The sequence below is a fragment of the Leopardus geoffroyi genome, chromosome D3 (genome assembly GCF_018350155.1).
Source record: "Leopardus geoffroyi isolate Oge1 chromosome D3, O.geoffroyi_Oge1_pat1.0, whole genome shotgun sequence".
Taxonomy (NCBI): Eukaryota; Metazoa; Chordata; class Mammalia; order Carnivora; family Felidae; genus Leopardus; species Leopardus geoffroyi.
This window is the reverse complement of record NC_059339.1, coordinates 92,263,020-92,283,159: the sequence shown is the minus strand read 5'-3', so window position 1 is coordinate 92,283,159 and position 20,140 is coordinate 92,263,020. Positions and strand designations below refer to the sequence as shown.

Sequence of the window (20,140 nt, the reverse complement as noted above, 5' to 3'; positions counted from 1 at the left end):
CACTTACATGTACACATATGTGTGCATGCGCTTACATGTGCGCACAAATGCACAGGCATGCACACATGCATGCACACATGTACACTCACACAGTTACATGCGTGCACTTACACGCACACAAGCACATATACACATGCACACACATACACACATGTATGCATACACACACCTACATGTGCACACAACGTACACACGCACATATATGCATGCACACACACATGCACACACATGCATACTGTTACATGCACACACACGCACACACTTACATGCACACATACATATGCTTACATGTACACATATCTGTGCATGTACTTACATGTGTGCACAAATGCACAGGCATGCACACATGCATGCACACATGTACACTCACATGGTTGCATGTATGTACATGTGTGTACACGTGTGCACACATGTGTGCACATACACACATGTATGCATACACGCACACATGTGTACACATGCACATATATGCATGTGCGCACATGCACACACATGCATACTCTTACATGCACACATGCACTTACATGCACACACTCACGTGTGCACAAATGCATAGGCATGCACACACATGCATGCACACACACAAGAGGAGCAGAGGAATCAGGAGCAGCAGAAAGGCACTGTCACCAAGCTCCGCACGACGCGCACACCATTACAGGTGTTGCGTGTCCCTCCCTGCCCCCCACCTTCTCCCAGCAGGTGACTGTCTTTCCCACAATCCTACAGACAGGAAGTCTGAGGCAGCGCCCAGATGGTACCTGCTCCAAAGGCTCCTTACAGTAGGAAGTCACCTCCCCTCCAACCTTCTCTGACCGCTGCACACAGCACTGGGAGACTCTGACAGCACAGGGGCCCCCCTGCCCCCCTGCAGTCGTCCTGCCACGTGGCCTCTGAGAAGAGACCCCTCCTCTGCTTTTGCAGCATTTTCTTCCCTTCTCAATAGTCACTGTGGCGGGGGCTGCGTGCAGACTCAGCCTCGTTCCTGGTGCACGATGGCCACCGCCAGCAAAGGCCATGCACTTGGCTTTCCTGCTTTGGCCTGGTGTGCACCTGCTCCCCCCAACACCGCCCCCATGGGTGCCCCTCACACACGTTTGCTGTAAATGCGTGAGCATACACACAGGGGGGTCAAGGTGTGGGGCGCGTGTTTGAGCTTTCCTCTGTGGTACTTCTTCTCCCACAAAGGAAGCAAGCACCTGTTCACATCTCCTGGCCCCCGGGGAGGACTGGGAGCGGGGGGTGGGGGGCCTGACTGCCCCGAGCCAGGACGAGGGCTCCTCGACTTGTGACGTGCCCCGGACGGGGCTCCCGGCCCCCGAGAGACCCTGAGCCGCCCCTGGATCTCCATCTCAAGCCTGTGCCGAGTTGGCCGTCTTGAGGGTGCGCTGGGCAGCCTGGGGTGGCCCCGTGGCTGGTGGGGAAGGTGGCAGCCTGAGCTCTGGGCGTGGAGCGCCTGCCCACGACATTTCCAGCCCACCGACTCTGTGCGGCGTTTCAGGGTGTGATAACGCACATCAGATGACATTGTGATTTTCACACAAGTCAACCGTGAGGTCACAGATCCGGCTGGGAGATCTCAGACCTGCCCAGAATTGCAACAGGGACAAGGGCTGAACGGGGTCAAAGTGAAGGAAGTGACCTGAGCACAGGTTGGGGCCAGCAGGAAGGGCTCGGACCGCAGGCTGCTACTTTGCGGCTGTTGACAGTCGTGACCCAGGGCCAGACGGCTTCTTCCGAGGAAAGGTTACTATCCTGGCTGAAGGCGTCAGCACAGAGCTTGAACGTGATGCCCGCTGAGCTCTGGAAAGCCGCTGTTGAACTTGTGTTTGGGCTAAAGGTAAACCAAGGTGGTTTAAAGGTGATGTTTAAGGTGCATGATGCTGTTTTCGTGTTCTGAGGATGTTTCCACTTTTCTTTACTGTTTGCTGCACTGACTGTAGCTCGTCGAAGCCTGGAGTCTTATTACCTCTTGTTTGTTTTCTGAGGCCAAATTTTGGGGGGAAGGAGAAGTACGGAAAGCTGGAAGGGATTGGCCCGGCATTTCTTCCTGAGGTTCCCGTTCATGTATTGAAGTGTTTGCACTTTAAAATCGCTGCAGGAATCTAAGCACGATGCATGGGGCCCGCTTCCAGAACGGGCAGATCTGCGTCAGCCAGGCTGGCGTTGGGACCCCAGCACAGGTCGGTGTTGAAATCTCCCCGACGTTCCCTGGGGGAGAGGACGACACCCGTGTTCGTGAGTGAGACCCGCCCTGCCCTGAAGGCGGTTCATCAGTGGTGACACAGGTCCTGGGCCACTCGGGGGAGACTGTGGGGAAGGTGGCACCGACACCCGCCACCTCGGTGGCCCTGGAGCCCAGGGGATGCCTCTAAAGGTGCCCTCACCGCGCCCTGAGCTTTCTGTTGACTTGGTCTGGGGGCGGGGCGTCCAGAGGCTCGGACGGAGGGGAGTGCGGCCCGCATTGGGAGTGTACGTGACAGCCTCTCTGGGCGGTCGTGTTGATTTGGTGGATGCCCACCCCTCCGCCCGCCCGAGACTTCCCGCTCTGCAGGTGCCCCGTGATCAGAATCCCTGCGGAGCTTTGTCAACACGCAGACCGGGGGCCCGCCCGGCTTCTGGTCAGCAGGCCTGGCACAAGCCAGAGAATCTGCACTTCTGGCAAGTTCCCAGGCTATGCCGACGCTGCCTGGAAGCTGTCCTGTCCCCCCCTCCCCCCTCCCGCCCCCAGAGCTTTGCCATAAGCCGTGCTGATTCTTATCCCCTAAACTCCCGGATCTGCACTTTGCTCCAGCCCCCAAACGCTGACCCCAGCCCAGGCCTCCATCATCCCTGGCCTGGTTGACTCCTCAACCTCTCTGCTGTCCCCTGGCTCTGGCTTTTTTCCTCAGGGGAACCAGGAGGGTTTTCTGAAAACATACATCTGGTTATGTTGTGTCCCAGTTGAAAAGGCCTTTCTGTGGCATCTCATGCTCATAGAATAAAGAACAAAGCACATTACATGCCCTTCAACACCCAGCGCGCCCACGCTCGGCCTGCTGGGACCACGTTCCCCTCTGTGTCCAGGCCCCTTTCCATCTCCAGCCCTGGTGTGTGGCTGACCCTTTCTCACCCCAGGCCACAGGGAAGCTAAGTTTCCCTGACCCACAGGCCCTCCCACTGACGAGATCCTTTCTTTCGTGTAAAGCCCGTGTATTCATCTGTGAGGTTGTCCTGTGAATTCCCATCTCCTAATCTGCGAGCGCACGGGGACAGGAGCCCGGTTTCGTTCGCCTCCGTCTGCTCCCCCAGCACACAGCAGACATGGATGCGTTTTCCGTTGCTGCATAACCAGTCACCACACTCTGAGCAGCTGAAAACACAACTTGTCCATGACGTGCTGGGTTCTCTGCCCAGCACCACCCAGGGCAACGTCAAGGGGTCAACCAGGTGGGACTCTTATCTGGAGGCCCGGGGGGACATCCGGCTCCAGGCTCAAGCAGGTTGTTGGCAGAATCCAGTTGTGTGTGGTTGCTGGGATGAGATCCCCATTTCTTTGTTGGCTGTCTTCTGGGGTCGCCCTCCGCTCCTAGCGGCCAGTCTCTGGACCCTGCACATGGACCCTCTGTCTCTGAAGCCAGAGACGGTGCTTTCCACCTTTCGTTGCTTGATCGAGAGTCTCTCTAACCTCTGCCTCCACTGCCAGCTGAAGAAAACTCTGCCTTCAAAAGGCTCCTGTGGTTGGAGTAAACAGTCCCAGATAATCTCCCTTTTTCCATGTGACGTAATATAATCACAAGGGATGCCTCATCATTTTTATAAGTTTTTTAGGATTATATAAGGGTGAGAATTATTGGGGGCAGTTCGAATTCTGCTAAACATAGGAATGAAATGAGTATTGGGGGGATGTATACATGGATGGCTGGACAGATGGGTGGGTAATTGGATGGGTAGATGGATGGCTGGTGGATGGGTGAGTGACTGGGTGGGTGGATGGGTACATGGGTAGATGGATGGGTGGTGGGTGGATGGATGGATGGATGGATGGGTGGATGGATGGATGGGTGGTGGGTGGATGGATAGATGGATGGATGGATGGGTGGGTGGGTGGGTGGATGGATGAGTGGATGGATGGATGGGTGGATGGGTGGGTGGGTGGGTGGATGGATGGTGGATGGGTGGATGGATGGATGGGTGGATGGGTGGATGGATGGATGGATGGATGGGTGGATGGATGGTGGATGGTGGACGGATGGACGGACGGATGGACGGACGGGTGGACGGGTGGATGGATGGGTGGATGGGTGGGTGGATGGGTGGATGGATGGGTGGATGGATGGTGGATGGTGGACGGACGGACGGACGGACGGATGGGTGGATGGGTGGATGGGTGGGTGGGTGGATGGGTGGATGGGTGGATGGATGGATGGTGGACGGGTGGACGGGTGGATGGACGGATGGACGGATGGGTGGATGGATGGGTGGATGGATGGATGGATGGGTGGGTGGATGGATGGGTGGATGGATGGTGGATGTGTGGATGGGTAGATGGATGGGTGGATGGATGGGTGGATGGATGGGTGGATGGGTGGATGGGTGGGTAGATGGATGGGTGGATGGGTGGATGGGTGGATGGATGGATGGGTGGATGGATGGGTGGATGGATGGATGGATGGATGGTGGATGGTGGACGGATGGATGGACGGATGGACGGATGGGTGGATGGGTGGGTGGATGGATGGATGGATGGGTGGATGGGTGGGTGGATGGGTGGATAGGTGGATGGATGGATGGGTGGATGGATGGGTGGATGGATGGGTGGATGGATGGATGGGTGGATGGATGGTGGATGGTGGACAGACGGACGGACGGATGGACGGATGGGTGGATGGGTGGGTGGATGGATGGGTGGATGGGTGGATGGATGGATGGGTGGATGGGTGGATGGGTGGATGGATGGGTGGGTGGATGGATGGGTGGATGGATGGGTGGATGGTGGATGGTGGACGGATGGATGGACGGATGGACGGATGGACGGATGGGTGGATGGGTGGATGGATGGATGGGTGGATGGATGGATGGATGGTGGATGGTGGACGGATGGATGGACGGATGGGTGGATGGGTGGGTGGATGGATGTGTGGGTGGATGGTGGATGTGTGGATGGGTGGATGGATGGGTGGATGGATGGGTGGGTGGATGGATGGGTGGATGGGTGGATGGATGGATGGGTGGATGGGTGGATGGATGGGTGGATGGGTGGATGGGTGGATGGGTGGATGGGTGGATGGATGGGTGGGTGGATGGATGGGTGGATGGATGGGTGGGTGGATGGATGGATGGATGGTGGATGGTGGACAGATGGATGGACGGATGGACAGATGGGTGGATGGGTGGATGGGTGGGTGGATGGGTGGGTGGATGGGTGGATGGGTGGATGGATGGATGGGTGGATGGGTGGATGGGTGGATGGATGGGTGGGTGGATGGATGGGTGGATGGATGGGTGGATGGATGGATGGATGGATGGATGGGTGGATGGATGGATGGATGGTGGATGGTGGACGGATGGATGGATGGATGGGTGGATGGGTGGGTGGATGGATGGACGGATGGGTGGATGGGTGGATGGATGGATGGGTGGATGGATGGATGGATGGATGGGTGGATGGATGGTGGATGGTGGACGGATGGATGGACGGATGGACAGATGGGTGGATGGGTGGGTGGATGGATGGATGGATGGATGGTGGATGGCGGACGGATGGATGGATGGATAGTTGGTATGTGGAAAACGTGTAGGCTCTTACTGCTGTATACAAGGTATCCCCAGACTAGTGTTTCAAATATCACACCAGCCACAGTAACAGAAGCCCTGACTGATGGGTACTCCGTCTGCACCAGGGCTAAGCCACTTTATTACGTGCCCCTCACGTACTTGTCCCAGCAGTCCTGTGAGGGACCCCAGTGATTCACTCCATTCTGCAGCCGAGGTGCCAGGACGCGAACACAGGGACTCACGTGCTCAAGGCCGCGGAGTCGGCGGTAGAACCAAAGTCCACTGGATTTGACCTCAGCGACCTGTTGCCTCACAGTCCCAAGTCCGTTTAACTCTGCCATGATTACCGAGCCCCACTGGGTACGACAGACGTGGAGACAGGAACACCTCTTTCAGCTTCTTTACCCCCCGCTGGAGAGCAGCCCGTGGCGTTCCCGGGATGCCCCCTGCTTGCGGGCGATCTCGTCGCCTCTCCGGGCCTGTTCATTGCTGGTACCCAGTTTCACTGAGAATCGACAGAGGCTGCTCAGGGCACAGAACCCATGTGGACGTCGGGCTTTTGAAAAAAAAAAAATCCCGTATGTCTACACCAGCTGTGCCGGGGAAGCCAGCACCACGTTGTACGATGAGGAAACTCGGGCCCCACGAGGTGCAGACTCGCAGCGGAGCCCCGGCCCGACCCTCGCGGGCCGTTTGCTCTGCACTCGGGCTGCCTCTTCCGCGACCCCGTCCCTGCTGTGGGAGGGCTCCAGGGGTGAGCTATTTAGAGCACATAAAAACTATATGTTCTGGGCGCACAAAGGAGGCATTTGTGCGCGATGGGTGGGTTGATAAGATTCGTTTGTGGAAAAGTTTTAAAGAGGTCTCTGCCAGTAGCCTGGCGGGCGGCCGCATGCCTCTCATAGATGCAGAATTTCTGCCACAGCACATCCACGGGCCACAACCATGGGCCTTTTTGTTTCCATCGCCCTCCCTGGTGACCCCGAGCACGGGGAGCCAAGGACAGAAGTATTCCACAAACAAGGAGGGTCCTCTCAGCCCTGGCCTACACTGGCACATTCCACGGCCCCACCCGCCCAAGGGCCCCGCGGGCTCCTCTGCGGAGAGGGGCTGGGCCGCCGGGACGGGGACACACAGGCACTCACAGCGCCCCTGTTCCTTAAAGCGGGTGGTCAGCCACGTCGTGGCAGCTTGAGGTCCTGTCCATGCCGGGCCTGTGGCGTGGCCTCAGAAGGCCTCCCCTCACAGGAAGGGGGTCCCTCCTGCCTTCGTCTCCGGGATGGGAGTTGGGGGCTTGGTCACGAGCACCGGTTCCCAGGTCGCAGTCCGCACCACAGCGCCTGCGGGCCTCTGTCTGCCGCCAGTCCCTGGCCTTCCCGCAGGGGCTCTTGGTTTGAGTTTAACCAGAGCCCGGCGGAGCCACACGCTTGGTGGCCAGTGCGGTCCTCTGGCCCTCCCCGCGATGGGCGGGGGCTGGTCCACACGCAGACTGGGCAGGATGCTTCTCCCGGGGCCTCCCACGTCAGGGACACACCTGCGTGCCCCGTGTTAACGTCACTTAGGAAGAGGGCACTTCCGGCTGGAGGTGGAGGAGGGCACATTGCCCCCACCTCCAGAGCCCCACCCCCCATCTCAGCCTCTCAGGCCTTAGGCGAGGAAGCCCCGGCTCCCCAGCGACTCCGTTCCCGGGAAGGCTGCCTGGCCCCGCTTGGAGGCGGGTAGGGGTGAGGTGGGGCAGCCAGGCCTGTACCTGTTATTCCCAGCATCTGCTTCCAAGCACCCGCCACGCAACATCGTGTGCCCTTCACACGCGCGCGGGTTTTATTTCTGCACTTGGCTGTAGAGGGTCTGAGGAGCTCTACGTTCTCCTCTCGGCTGTCAGAGTGCTCTTAGCTTCGTGGGTCCTCGTTAGGGCTCCAAGGGGAGTCTGCCATTTGGACTCTCCCCGTGGGACCGTCTGGTGGTGGGACACTGCAGGGGGTCCCGCACCTCCAGGCCCAGAGTGGCGAGGCAAAGAAAAAAAAAAAATTTAAACAAGCAACAACAACCAAAACACCACCCTTACGGAAAAGCAACCTGGAGATTTTGTTCCGGTAATGACTGATTTCATACTTTGAGTGAAAATGCGACTGTAGCCCAGCCTCGGGTCTAAGCAAAGGGAACGGTGTCTGCCTCCTGGTTCTTTCCTGGAATCTGCGCTTGGGGGAATTGGAGCCCCAGGAGCTGGCGTTCTGAGCGGTTATCGATGGGCTGGCTGGGAGAGGACGGGCGCGGGAGGCCAGAGGGGCCGGACGGGCAGGGCTCAGTCGGCGGGCGGACAGGCGTGCTCCCGGAGGCCGTGGGCTCATCTGCAAAGCTGCCTTCCCTAAAAGTCCCAAGCAGAGAGATCCACACTGCCTGCCCCCAACAGAAGCGAACAGAGGATCAGAATTTAACAAGACCCATGGAGGAGAGTTAATGGTGTCGCTTCAGTTCAAGCCCTGTGTTTCCGGACGGTTTTCCCCAGGCCGTACGAGGCAGGGCCATCTTCTACTGGTTGGGGCTCTTCTGCAAAGGCGCGAAGTATTAGGTAGCTTTTCCTGAGCCCCTTACAGCCGTCTCTGCATCTCAAGCCCTTTTAGCCTGAGAAGTCCCTTGTGTGACTTCAGCTCACCCGCTCTGAAGGATGTGAACTTGGCGTGTGAATTTGGGTGGGCATGCCCTTGCTTGCCTATGGCAACTCGTCCCAGGAAGAGAGGACCCGAAATCAGGTCGGTTGTGGTTCTCTAGATTGCACAGTGGCCTTAATAGTCTCAGGAATCTCTAACATACACGATGAGGAAAAGCTCTGGGGAAGAAAGTACAAGTTAAAAAAGCGTGAGTTTAAAAACAAGAAACCAAATGGGGCGCCTGGGTGGCGCAGTCGGTTAAGCGTCCGACTTCAGCCAGGTCACGATCTCGCGGTCCGTGAGTTCGAGCCCTGCGTCGGGCTCTGGGCTGATGGCTCAGAGCCTGGAGCCTGTTTCCGATTCTGTGTCTCCCTCTCTCTCTGCCCCTCCCCCGTTCATGCTCTGTCTCTCTCTGTCCCAAAAATAAATAAACGTTGAAAAAAAAAAAAAATTTAAAAAAAAAAAAAAAAAAAACAAGAAACCAAAGACCCAGTAATTGAAGATTTCCTTCATTGTGTGCATTCCATAATGATGGGCTTTAATCTGTCATGCTGCTGCTTTGAGTTAGGAACGAAGGACTAGCCTGGACAATTACCAGAAACAGGACACATTGGTGCATTTGGATATATGGACCTATGTGGGGATAATACTTCCCAAAGGGACCATAAGCTAGAAAACCAGATTGCAAATCACTTAGGAGAAAACCATCCAGTGTACCAGGACAAGGGCGCATACAGCGCCTCTGAATTCTGCCATTGTGTATTTAGATGAAAGTCACCAAGTGTCCCCATCGCTGTGCGGATGCACTCTCCGGCCCCGGAAGGTGACTGAGCCCCATTGAGAACCTCCTCCGTGCAGGGTCCCTGCCTTGTCACAGGTGCTGCAAGGTTGTCTGCAGGGCACAATAAAGGACAGGACAGCAGGGTGATGCCGACTGCTGTCTGGGCATCTGAGAACGTGCGTTTCTAGCTGCTTGTCTTTTCTTTGTGAATCTCACCATTTCGTTAGTTGTCTGTACTGCAGGCCCCAGGGAAGCCGCGGAGGAAGAGATTCCGCGAGGCCTCCCGTGGGGTCTCCGAGACCCCGTCCGGGTCCGGTCTGTGTCTGGGGCCCCCACAAGGAGGGGGTGCGGATAGGAAGCTGGGAACCTGTGTTTTTCAGCCAGGAAAAATCCTAGTTCCTTGGGTGAAAAAACCCTGTGATGGAGGACAGACTCATCAAATCAGTTCAGCTGTGGCTTTGTGGTTGTTTGCTCACTTATGGGAACTTAAAACACCTCAAACAAGCCTGACCTGTACTCTGTGCTATAGACCTGACCAGACCTCCCCCCAGGACAGGTGCTTTTCTTTTTTTTAAGTTTATTTATTTATTTTGAGAGAGACAGAGACAGTGTGAGCAGGGGAGGGGCAGAGAGAGAGAGAGAGAGAGAGAGAGAGAGAGAGAGTCCCAAGCAGGTTCCTCACTGCCAGTGCAGAGCCTGATGTGGGGATCGCACTCACAAACTTTGAGATCATGACCTGAGCCAAAACCAAGAGTTGGTCACTTAACCAGCTGAGCCACCTGGGTGCCCCAGGACAGGTGCTTTTAAAACCAAGGTAAGAAGATGCATGAAATCAGTTCAGTCTGATCCCTCAAAATGAATGCACAAATTTTATTTTCTGCCCAAACAGTTGATGGATGTCGTGTAGAAAAAATACAGACGGGGGGTGGCTCACAAAAGCCCCTCTGTGGGGAAAATTGTAGCGGTTGCCCCACGTGGAGGCCGTGCAACTTGTGGGGTTTGGGACGTTTGCAGCGAGCGGGGCGGGGGGGGGGGGGGGGGAGTTGGATCTGAATTTCAGGTCTGGTGCAGACCCCGGGCTTCCTAATGCTTTCCCAGCCTTGACCTCTCCAGGAGGCCGCTCACCGGGGCTGGGCTCAGGGCCTCCTCTGCCTGGGGTGGAGATAAGAGTGTGCATATGGAAAATAAGCCAACAGCGGTGGTTTGGGTGGGATGAGCGTATAGGGCACGTTTTTAAGTTCAATGTTGGCAAAACCTCTCATCACCTCAGCCCCACAGACTCAGCACGCAGGGGGGTGCACCTTCTCAAGCCAACCCAAAGGGGCGAAAAGCGCCGAGCCCCAGCCCAACGACGGTGGGAAAGGGCCCGACACACAGCGGGCCTAGGATGCTCTGCTTAGTCTCCGAGACTAAGCTCTCCTCCCAGAGACCGTGGTCTGTGAGTGGAGGCAGGGGGCGGAGGGGCGGGGGGGTGGGAGGGGACGTGCCATCGTCACACGGTGAGCCGAGGTGTCCTCAGAATGACCGACTGGGCACTTCGCCCGACCTGTTAAAAAAGCAGAATCGGGTGCCATCCCGTGCGTCCCGACTTATGGGGTCTGGGGCGTGCCTGGACGTCTGTATTTTTTCCCATGTGCATGCACACGCGGGCAGTTCCGATGGAACTTATTCATGAGCTGTGATTCCCACGGGTGCGGCGGAGTGGAACAGACGAGGTGTGTTCCACGTTAAATGCAGTGAGACTTAAATACAGGACAATATGCACTTTGTCCTCCGTTTCATCCGAGCCCATCCTAGGAATATCGGGCTCTGGTTCGGGGGGAGCAGGGGACGTGCAGGGAGGCACCTCGGCCTATGCCTGCACAGCTCCCGGAGCCCAGGGTGCGCTGAGCCCGCGGGGTGCCTCCGGCGGGTCTCCTGTTTGCAGGTGGGGGCGCTGGCTGAGCTGCTCGCTCAGGACGGGCGGCTTTCTGTGAGGTCCCTCTGCCGCCCCTACGCCTGTCCCTCTCCATTCAGCAGCTGTGACCCACACGTGGCTTAGCGGTCAAGCGTGTGCAGTTAAATTCTCCCCGTAGAGGCAAGAGCCCAGCTGCAGGTAAGGCCCGTCGGGGCGTCGGGGCCGGAAGAGACCCCGAGCGAGGCCCGGAGCCGTGGTGTTCCGATCGTAGACCTGGAATTAACACCACGTCCTGCAGTGAGTCCTACGTAGCTTCCCTACGTGTCTGTTTCCTCATGTGAGTAAAAGCACTTCTAGAACTACTGGCTTGTTGGGGTTGTTGATAATGCGTAGAAGACACCCAGCGCGGTCAGCCAAGGCCTCCCGTCCCGGGCTCTCTGGGGACAGCCGCATGTACGGGAGCAGCCGCCCTGGGTGAAAACTCAGCTCGCCAAACTCTAGCGCGTGCTGCTGAAAGGGGCCTGAAGGTATCTGAGGCAAGAACGTAGCTATGTCGTCCCACGTCATCACCACAGACGCCCAGTTCAGCGACCTACCCGAAGCCATCGTCCGGTCGGAGAGGCTGAGGCTGGTCTGCAGGGTCCTCCTCCGCTGCGCCCTGCAGACCTCGGGCCCTCGCTGGCCCTGACTCCGGATACTGCTGTCCACAGCATGCGGCGATGGCAGTTTCTCTGTTGTCCACGGGCTCAGCTGCGGTCCAGCGGTCCCAGAGCTCATCAGGTGTGTCCCACTCAGTGAACCATGGACATCACGAGCAATCAGGCCTGACGCACAAACTTGGACTTGGACTTTATGAAAGAATAGAGCCGGGAGACTGCATTCCTCATGCTGGTACCTCAGAGCCACGCTGACGGGCTACATTCAGACTATTACAGACCCTTTGCGTAGCCGGAAAGAGTCAGATGATACAACTGAAATTCGTTTCCGAGCCAGAGCTTAGACCCTGCTGCAGGGCCTTTCAGGACTGAAGGGAAATCTTCACTTAAAAATAAGCATATAAGAAAACAGTTTAACAGCAGCGATGCCAATGGTGAAGTTCTTCTAGCAAAGAAGAGGCGGGCATTTGACTTCTTTCCTCTGGGAGGAATGGCCCAGCTCACATCGGCATGGCTGTGATCTTGCTGGGCACTAGTGCCAACCACGCACCGCATGGGATGCGTAGAGATCAAACAACACGGGGGGCACACGTGTGGGACACGGTGGAGGGCAAACGGAAGAGCAGGCAGGCGAGTCTGTCCGTGGTGCACGTGACATTGGGGGGCAAGTAAGGTCAAGTACCGTGAAACCTTGTACGGTCCTTCCAGCAGCCCTGGGTACAGTGTGGGATCCCACCAGAGAAGCCCACGGCCTTGGGACCAGCGGTGATGGTGAAGCAAAAACCCCAGCATAAAGTGGCAGGAAAAAAAAGAAGAGGAAGAAGAAAAAGAAATGAAGAAGGTGGTTGCAGTCAGTCAAATGAGAAATCACCCGGGGGGGCCGGATTGAGGACACCCCGCCTGGGAAGGAGCCAGACACACAGGGATCAGCGGGACCACTGGGACCTTCAGCTGGAGACTTGCTGTGGTTAGCACGTCTGAGTTTCTTCCAACAATGAACACCGCCTCCCCCCAAATCACCCTCCGGTTCGGTGGGTGTCTCTGTTCCAGAAACCACTCTCGAGTGAGTGACGTCTCTGTTTCTCAGAGATGTTCCAGGAAGCCATTCTGTGATTTTAACAGCATTACTTTCAAAAGTCCAACACGCCTCCCCTCCGAAGCTTTCTGGGGGCCATTCTAGCATTTAGATGAGGTGGGCTTTAAAAAAAAAAAAAGTTTTATTGCGAATTCGTGGAGAATTTGAACAACAATAGAGCATTGTAAGTGCATGTTCTGGTAGAATCAGGTCCATGGCTCACAAATTGTGCCCTAAACTGCTATGCTCCATGCTTCGAGTCTCAATAAAAAGACTACATTGGGCTGTAATTCGATGAAAGCTGATATTAATTGACAAATTAAAACTGCATTTGTCCCTACCCAAAATGCTGCACATCACAGATTTCAGTGTCGCCGTGCCCCTTGTGTGCTCAGAGAAGCCACTTTCAGGACAGGAACGCCTTCTCTGTGCCCTCACAAACAGCCGTATTCAGGGACACAAGGCCCAACTGTTACACAAATATTAGTATTCAGATGCGCTTGTGTTTTGTTAATGTGTTTAATTATGTACAATATAGCTTTTGTTTCTCTCCCGCATTTGCATTAATTTATATTAGCCACAGAATATAAGGCACAGCTAGAAAATCAGACTCTATTTCTGTGGCAACCTATAAATTAGCATCCCATCCCTGTGAAAATCTACAGCTTTGTGCGGCCCTAGGATTCTGTACGTTGCTTTTTCACGTTGCTACGGTGCCGCGAGCCATTTAGTACATTTAGTACATACGTTGTAAAAATACTTGCGTTGCTACCTAGCTGAATCTCATCAGGGGTCCCGAAGGACGTGCCATACTCTAAGGGACGAGTTTCTGAGGCATCGGGCACAGCTGACCCTGCGTGCTGTCTCCTGGGAGCCTGGATAAGGTCACGGGGATCCCGGGTTCCGGGCTCTGCCTTGTACTTTGTCACTGGCAAACACTGAGCACGGACGTGGGGAGTGAGGTACTCTACTTTGGAAGTACAGGTCAAGAAACTGTGTGAGGAGTGTCATTCACGGGACCGTCTCCTGATGGCCGGGATTTTGTTGAAAGAGAGTGGAATCGTTCACCTTCTGTTTCTGATGTGTTTGTGAAAGTATGTGTCGTGTAGATGCACAAACATCCTCAAATACTCCCTCCATCTCTCCCGTGGGCGGCATCCCCCCCCCCCCCACCTGTGCACCTGCAGACCCAGCCCCTTCTTCCTGCCGCCTGTGCACTGGGTGCCCTCCCCTCCGCCGGGGCACCCCCACCCGGGCCCACCCATCCCATCCCTCGAGGGGCCTCCCTGAAGCCCCTGCTCCTGCCCTGTGGTCTCCGTATCAGCAGCTGACACGAAATTGTACGTTATGTTGGTGTCCTGTGGCCGAAGGGCAAACCACCACGCGCTGGGTGGTTTCAAACAGCGGGAATTTCCATGCTCACGTTCCGGAGGCTGGAGATCCGAACCCAGCGTGTCCGCGGGGCTGTGCCGTGGCTGCCGGCTTAGGGGAGGGTGGGCGCCAGGTCTCTGACCGGCCGGTGCTCCCGCATCACTCCGGCCCCCGCCCCCATCTTCATGTGGCCTCTTCTTCCCGGTGTGGCAGTGTCTGGATCCAGAGCCCCCTCTTTCTGCAAGGACAACAGCCATTGGTTAAGCCCACCCTCCTCCAGTAGGGCCTCATCTTACGTAGGTGTCTACGAACGACCCTATTCTGAAAAAGCTCGCATTCACAGCTACCGGGGTTTAGGGCGGGGACCCGCCATTTTGGGGGGACACTTCAATTCATGACACTCATTGTCATCAGTGTTCCTGAGACAAGGACCAGATGTTCATCGCTGCAAACCAGGCGCCTAGCACAGTGCACCCCGCTTACTAGGTCCTCAGCAAATAATGGCTGGGTGGCTGGGTGGGTAGATGGCCGGGGTGGCTGGGCAGGTGGCTGGGGAGCTGGTGGTGGGCGGGAGGGAGGGTGAGTGCCTGGATGGGTGGTGGGGAGCGGGGTGGGGAGCTGGGTGGATGGTCTGCGGGCGGATTGGCGGGTGGATAGAGAGGTAGGTGGCCAAACGGACGATGGATGCTGCCGTTGGGTAAATGACAGTGAGCAGAGTAGTGGGTGGTTAAAGGACGGAGACTATGCTAAGGAAGCGTGAGGAAACCCACATTTTCTATAGATAAGCAGCAAAAGGTGGAGGGGGCTGGAGTGGACGTGCATGTAAACCTAACCTACACCTTGAGAGGAAAGTGGATGCGTTGCCGTTCTGGGAGGAAACGCTGTGCTCGCGGGTGCGCACAAAGCTGTGAGATGGTGGGATCCCACTTGAAATCCACCATTCCCACTTGGAAGGGTACAGTCGTGGCCACTTACAGAAGAGAAGCCCAATGAAAATGTCCTGAGTAAGCAGTTCTCTAGTGCAACAGGCCTGTTGTGGAATCTCCAACTGAAGAATTCTAAATGCCCCATTTCTTTAAGGCATGAATTGCAAAAAGATGTGGGAAGGTCCATGTTTATCAAGAATGCTAAAAATACCTTTGGTCAAATAAATGCTCCCGGACACGTTTAGCTTATGCACCAGTGGAATTTTCGAGATTCAACGTCCCACTAAGGTGCCTGCGGTGCTGGCCTCTCCAAACGCGGCAAGGCGGCGCCCAAGGGGGATTGGCCACGTCGGCAGGAAGTGGGGGTGCTCTTTATGTGGGGTGCCAAATCTTGAGCCAGTGAGGCAAGTCCCGGGGCCCGAGAGCGGCAGGTAGGGTGCTCACTCGGTCCAGGTTGGGTCCTGCCCGAGCGATGTGGGGTTGCCATGCAGCTTGATGGCCCCTCGCGCGTCCTGTGGATTCGGTAGGACACTAGCCCTGGAAGAAAGCGTCATTGTCCCCCGCTCCGCTTTGCACGGCCCGTATTCATATCTCACTGTTGTTTGCAGGGGAGGCAGATGTGGAGCAGAACAATGGGGCCCCCTCTCAGGACACGGCGGTGACAGACTCCAAGCGCACAGCGGACCCAAAGAATGCCTGGCAGGACGCCAACCCAGCTGACCCAGGGGGCCGCCCCCACTTGATCCGCCTCTTTTCCCGAGATGCCCCCGGGAGGGAGGACAACACCTTCAAAGACCGGCCCTCGGAGTCAGACGAGCTCCAGACCATCCAAGAGGACAGCACAGCCACTCCCGAGGGCCTCGATGTGATGGCGTCACAGAAAAGACCCTCCCAGCGGCACGGCTCCAAGTACCTGGCATCGGCCAGTGCCATGGATCACGCCAGGCACGGCTTCCTCCCGAGGCACAGAGACACGGGCATCCTTGACTCCCTCGGGCGCTTCTTTGGCGGTGACAGGGGTGTGCCCAAGCGGGGCTCAGGCAAGGTGAGCTCTGAGGAGTAGCAGGGGTGCACAGAACGCGTGTCCGCTGTAGTTGACAAGGAGAAGGAAGGAGAGTGCGCAGGTGAGCTAAGCTGTAGGGGAGATGCTGGTGCGGCCCCTCCGCTTTCCACCTGCCGTCCTTGCTGGACGTGCCCCCCGGCCGCGGGAGGGGCCCGGGGGGCCGCCTGCCGTGTTGGCACACAACTCAGCCTCTTTCCCCTCCTCCCAAGGGATGCCATCGGGATGTGGCCCAGGGCTGCAAGAACGTTCCGAACCGGGCATCTCTAGGGTGGCCTGGTGTGGGCACTGCAGGAAGGGCACCGCATTCTCGGCTCTTTGGTGGCTCATGCTCGGGGGCTTCGTGGCTGCTTTGCCTCCCGCGCCCCCGCTTTCAGGTTCGACATTGGGTCGTGCTTGTTTTTCTTGGAGTCCGCACTGCTAGCTTCGCGTTGTCTTGCAACAATAATGCGATTGAGGGCTTTCGCACAAAGCCGAGATTTAAATTCGCCTTGAGCAGATTTTGTCTTTTGTCTGAGTTATTTTGGGTGCAAGGGGTGGGGGGGGCGGGAGGGTTGAGTGTGCCTATGAACCACAACTGTATTATTCTGTTATTCCATTAGCCTGAATCTAGAGTCTGTGAAGTTTCATTATTTAAATGTTCTGTAGATGAGAATTGTATCACGAGACAAAAGGCCCCCATTATACTCCCGTGTCCAGCGGTGGCTTCTGGACTGGATTGTCACTGGGTCATCCGTGCTCATGTTTCATCCAAGAGCCAAATCCCAAGTGGCTTTCCCATAGCAGACACATAGCACGTCACTTGCCTTTTTGGGGTGGCGCATAGCTGAGCATTTCGGAAGGAGAGGGTGTTTTCAAAGAAGCCCGGGTTTACTGGCCGGGCGCACAGAACTCACACGCCGTAGGTCTTGGTCTGGCTGCGTATTGTTCTTATTCTGAACTCGGTCTTGGGAACGACAAGAGGCTTTGGGGTAAAGTGTGGAGCAGGGACCCCGACCTGCGGTTTCTAAGGGAGCTTCTAAAAGTTGCTCTCATCTCTAACTACAATTCTTAAAACGACTGATGATCGTGAAACGGTCGCGCGCGAAGCACACGGTCAGTTTCGCTGCACACGCGGGGCCCCGGGCGCTGCTAATGTCTCTGGTACCTGCCCCGAGGCGAGGCCGCTCATGTGGCTCTTGTCATGCCTTCTTGGGACTAACACTTGGTACATCCTACGTGCTGACGGAGTTCGTCTTCTGCTTGGTTCTTTGAGTGTCTGTGTTTGGAGACGTGCGCTCTTACTCTGGGGCAGTCTCGCGTCACCCTAAAGTGTCGGTCCTCTGATCTGTTTCGAATGCTGGTTTCGGTCCGAGGTGCTTTCTCGAGCACAGCTGTCCGACCACGCCAGGTTCTGGCTGCCCAATGAAGCCTTGCTATGATGCTAAGCACCCCGTATGCATGCAGCCACTCTGGAACCATAAGCTTCTCTGCTGAACTCAAGGAACAGGAAAAGATGTATTTGAAGTGTGCAGAAAAGATTAAATGGCTATATAGCATATATTATAAAACAAACTTCATTTCAGTGCTTGTGGCTTCAATGAAAATAAAATTGTGAATGCATTTATATCAACCATTGTGACTCTATTTCCGAATGATGTATATATGTGTGTGTGTGTGTGTGCGTGCATGCATACACGTTTTTCTTCCTTTATGTAGGATCACAACCTTTATTGCTTTAAGGCTCTCCTCCTCTTTAATACTTTCAAAGAAAAGATTCAGCTCAGAAGTAGGCCTCAGCTTTGCAAAATAGGGTTGCTAGGTTATCAAGGACCCAGAGAAATGACAATATTTCCACAGGATTTTAAAAACGAAAAACAATGTTTAAATAATTGTGTTAGAGTTTCTGAAGTGTCAGCCCTGTTCACTGCTGAATGTTGAATAAAGAAGGTTTAAAAATGAACAGCCTTGCCTTTTGATGCTGGAGAAAAAGTTGGGAGTTTGGGTGTGTATACTCACACGAGTGCTTACCAGGCACACCGGCCGGAAAGCAGTGTGTTTTCAACACCCCTGTTTTATTGCGGCCTCTGTTTGCTTTTAAACACTGCAGATGTGCGCTTAATACACTCTCCACCCAGGCACACCCCCACGATGGCCCTAGGATTCTGGGGTCCTTACTGGCCTGGGCTGCCGAGGGGTTCTTTTTGGGTTTGTTTTTATTCTTGCTTTGCTCTGTGTATAAATCAGGAGAGCCCTCATTTTATTGAGAGGTCTTCGGGTTGAAGCTTGAGAAAAGAAGAGAATCCAAAGGCCCGATTATCATCCATAAAAGCCCATTTCAGGTTTCCACCGTCTGTCGCTGCCGGGGTTGTTGGGTAAAGTACAGGGGATGCTAAGGGCCCCCCAGGCCTGAGTGGCGGCCTGCCCCCACCATGTGGGTTTGGGGGGAAGTAGTTACTCAATTACTCTGTCCGGAGTAGGTTTTTCATGGGACAGTCATGCAAGACTGAATGCACGGCCCCTGGGAAGGAGGCTGTTGGCCTCTGGCCCTTCCAGTGCCCCTCCCCCCGCTGAGGCCACGTGGGACTCCTGCCCCCCCCTCCCCGATCCTCGGAATGCACCGACAACACCCACCCACCCCGGATGGCCGGGGCGTTGACATTCAGGGAAAGTGCATTATAAATTCCTTGAGGAGGCATATTCTTTTGAGAGCCACAAATGAAAAGTGTATTCATGGGGAACACGTTCCTTTGTTGCAGGAGGAAAGAAGGACTGTGTTGTTGCCTTTAAAGGACAGGTTTTCCAACACCCTGGGACGTGGGGTCCCGGGAGGAACGGACAGGCGTTTAGGACAAAGTTTAAGATGCATGTGGTCTTTGTGAGAAGGGCGGCTCTCAGAGCTGTCCCTCCCCACCCGCTGCCGTCCCCACCCCGTCAGACCTCACGTGCCCACACGGGGGCTGCGGCCACTCGGGCCCTGACCGTTAGCTTTGGAAACTGTCCTTGTTCCTTTTTATCTTGAAGAGGTGAGGTCTGATGAAAATCTAAGCTGGACACGGTGACGTAACACCTGGACGGTTCCCAAGTAAGAATGCAGCTAGAACATGCCCATCGCGGATTTCTCCATACCGCTGTATTTTAAGAGTTTTTGAAAGTCAGTCCTGCACTGATGATCTTGCCTTTCTGCATTCACTGTCAAGGCTCCGTTTATAACCTGCTCTCCGTTATTCACTGAGGATGATGTGTATGCCTTTAGTTTTGGTTGTACGGGATGAAGACCGTTTGTCATTTACTGCTATGGCGTGTCATCGGTCTTGTAGATTAATCACCGCGTCCTGTTTGCTGCCTTTTAATTTCATTTAACACATTTTAGTTCTGCCGTAGCTCAATTCCTCATTGTTCGCGTAATATCCCAGTTGTGTAGATACGTTCTGTACTCTCGTGGGGAGTGTGGCGTTCAGAGGCGGCGGGAGGGACGTGGTAGGACATGTGTGTTGGGTCCTCCGGGCCGCGCGGCACCTGCCCCCGAGTCCACGGCCACTGGTGTCAGCGGGCGGGACCTGAGTTAGGACGGTGAGGGCCTTGCCGCGTCCTCTGTACGAGCCACACGTCTGTACGCTATGCTGATGGGTTCGATGCTGACTGCCTTCTGGTGATTGTATGCCAGTTTGATTTTGTGATGAACTTTTGTTTTATAGACATTTCTTCCTTTTTATGCATTCATTAAACATTGTGACAGACCAACAGTGGTGTACTAATTGCTCGTGAATTTCCTAAGCTGCCTCCTTCGGGTTCCCTCCCTCCCTCACTACATGCATCACTGGTGTGGTTGTGGTCCCCTGATGGGACAGCCAACAGGTGAGTGTGCGAGCACCTGCCACCTGTGCACAGCCAGGTCTCTTTCTCACTCGTGTGCTTTTGCACAGACATTCGTTACCTCTTTTCTCTCCACGGACAGACAGCTAAGCGTCCCAGTCTTTCTGCCGTGACTGC

General features: G+C 55.5%; 1 protein-coding gene across 4 annotated transcripts in view; it reads left to right on the top strand.

Moving 5' to 3' along the window:
• Positions 1–20,140, top strand: part of LOC123587775 (myelin basic protein) — a 116,339-nt gene that overhangs the window by 67,896 nt on the left and 28,303 nt on the right. For all 4 annotated transcript variants that reach the window (XM_045457779.1, XM_045457778.1, XM_045457777.1 and 1 more), the window contains exon 4: positions 15,717–16,153. In XM_045457779.1, coding sequence (XP_045313735.1) covers positions 15,717–16,153 — 437 coding nt within the window. The remainder of the gene's footprint in view (positions 1–15,716; positions 16,154–20,140) is intronic.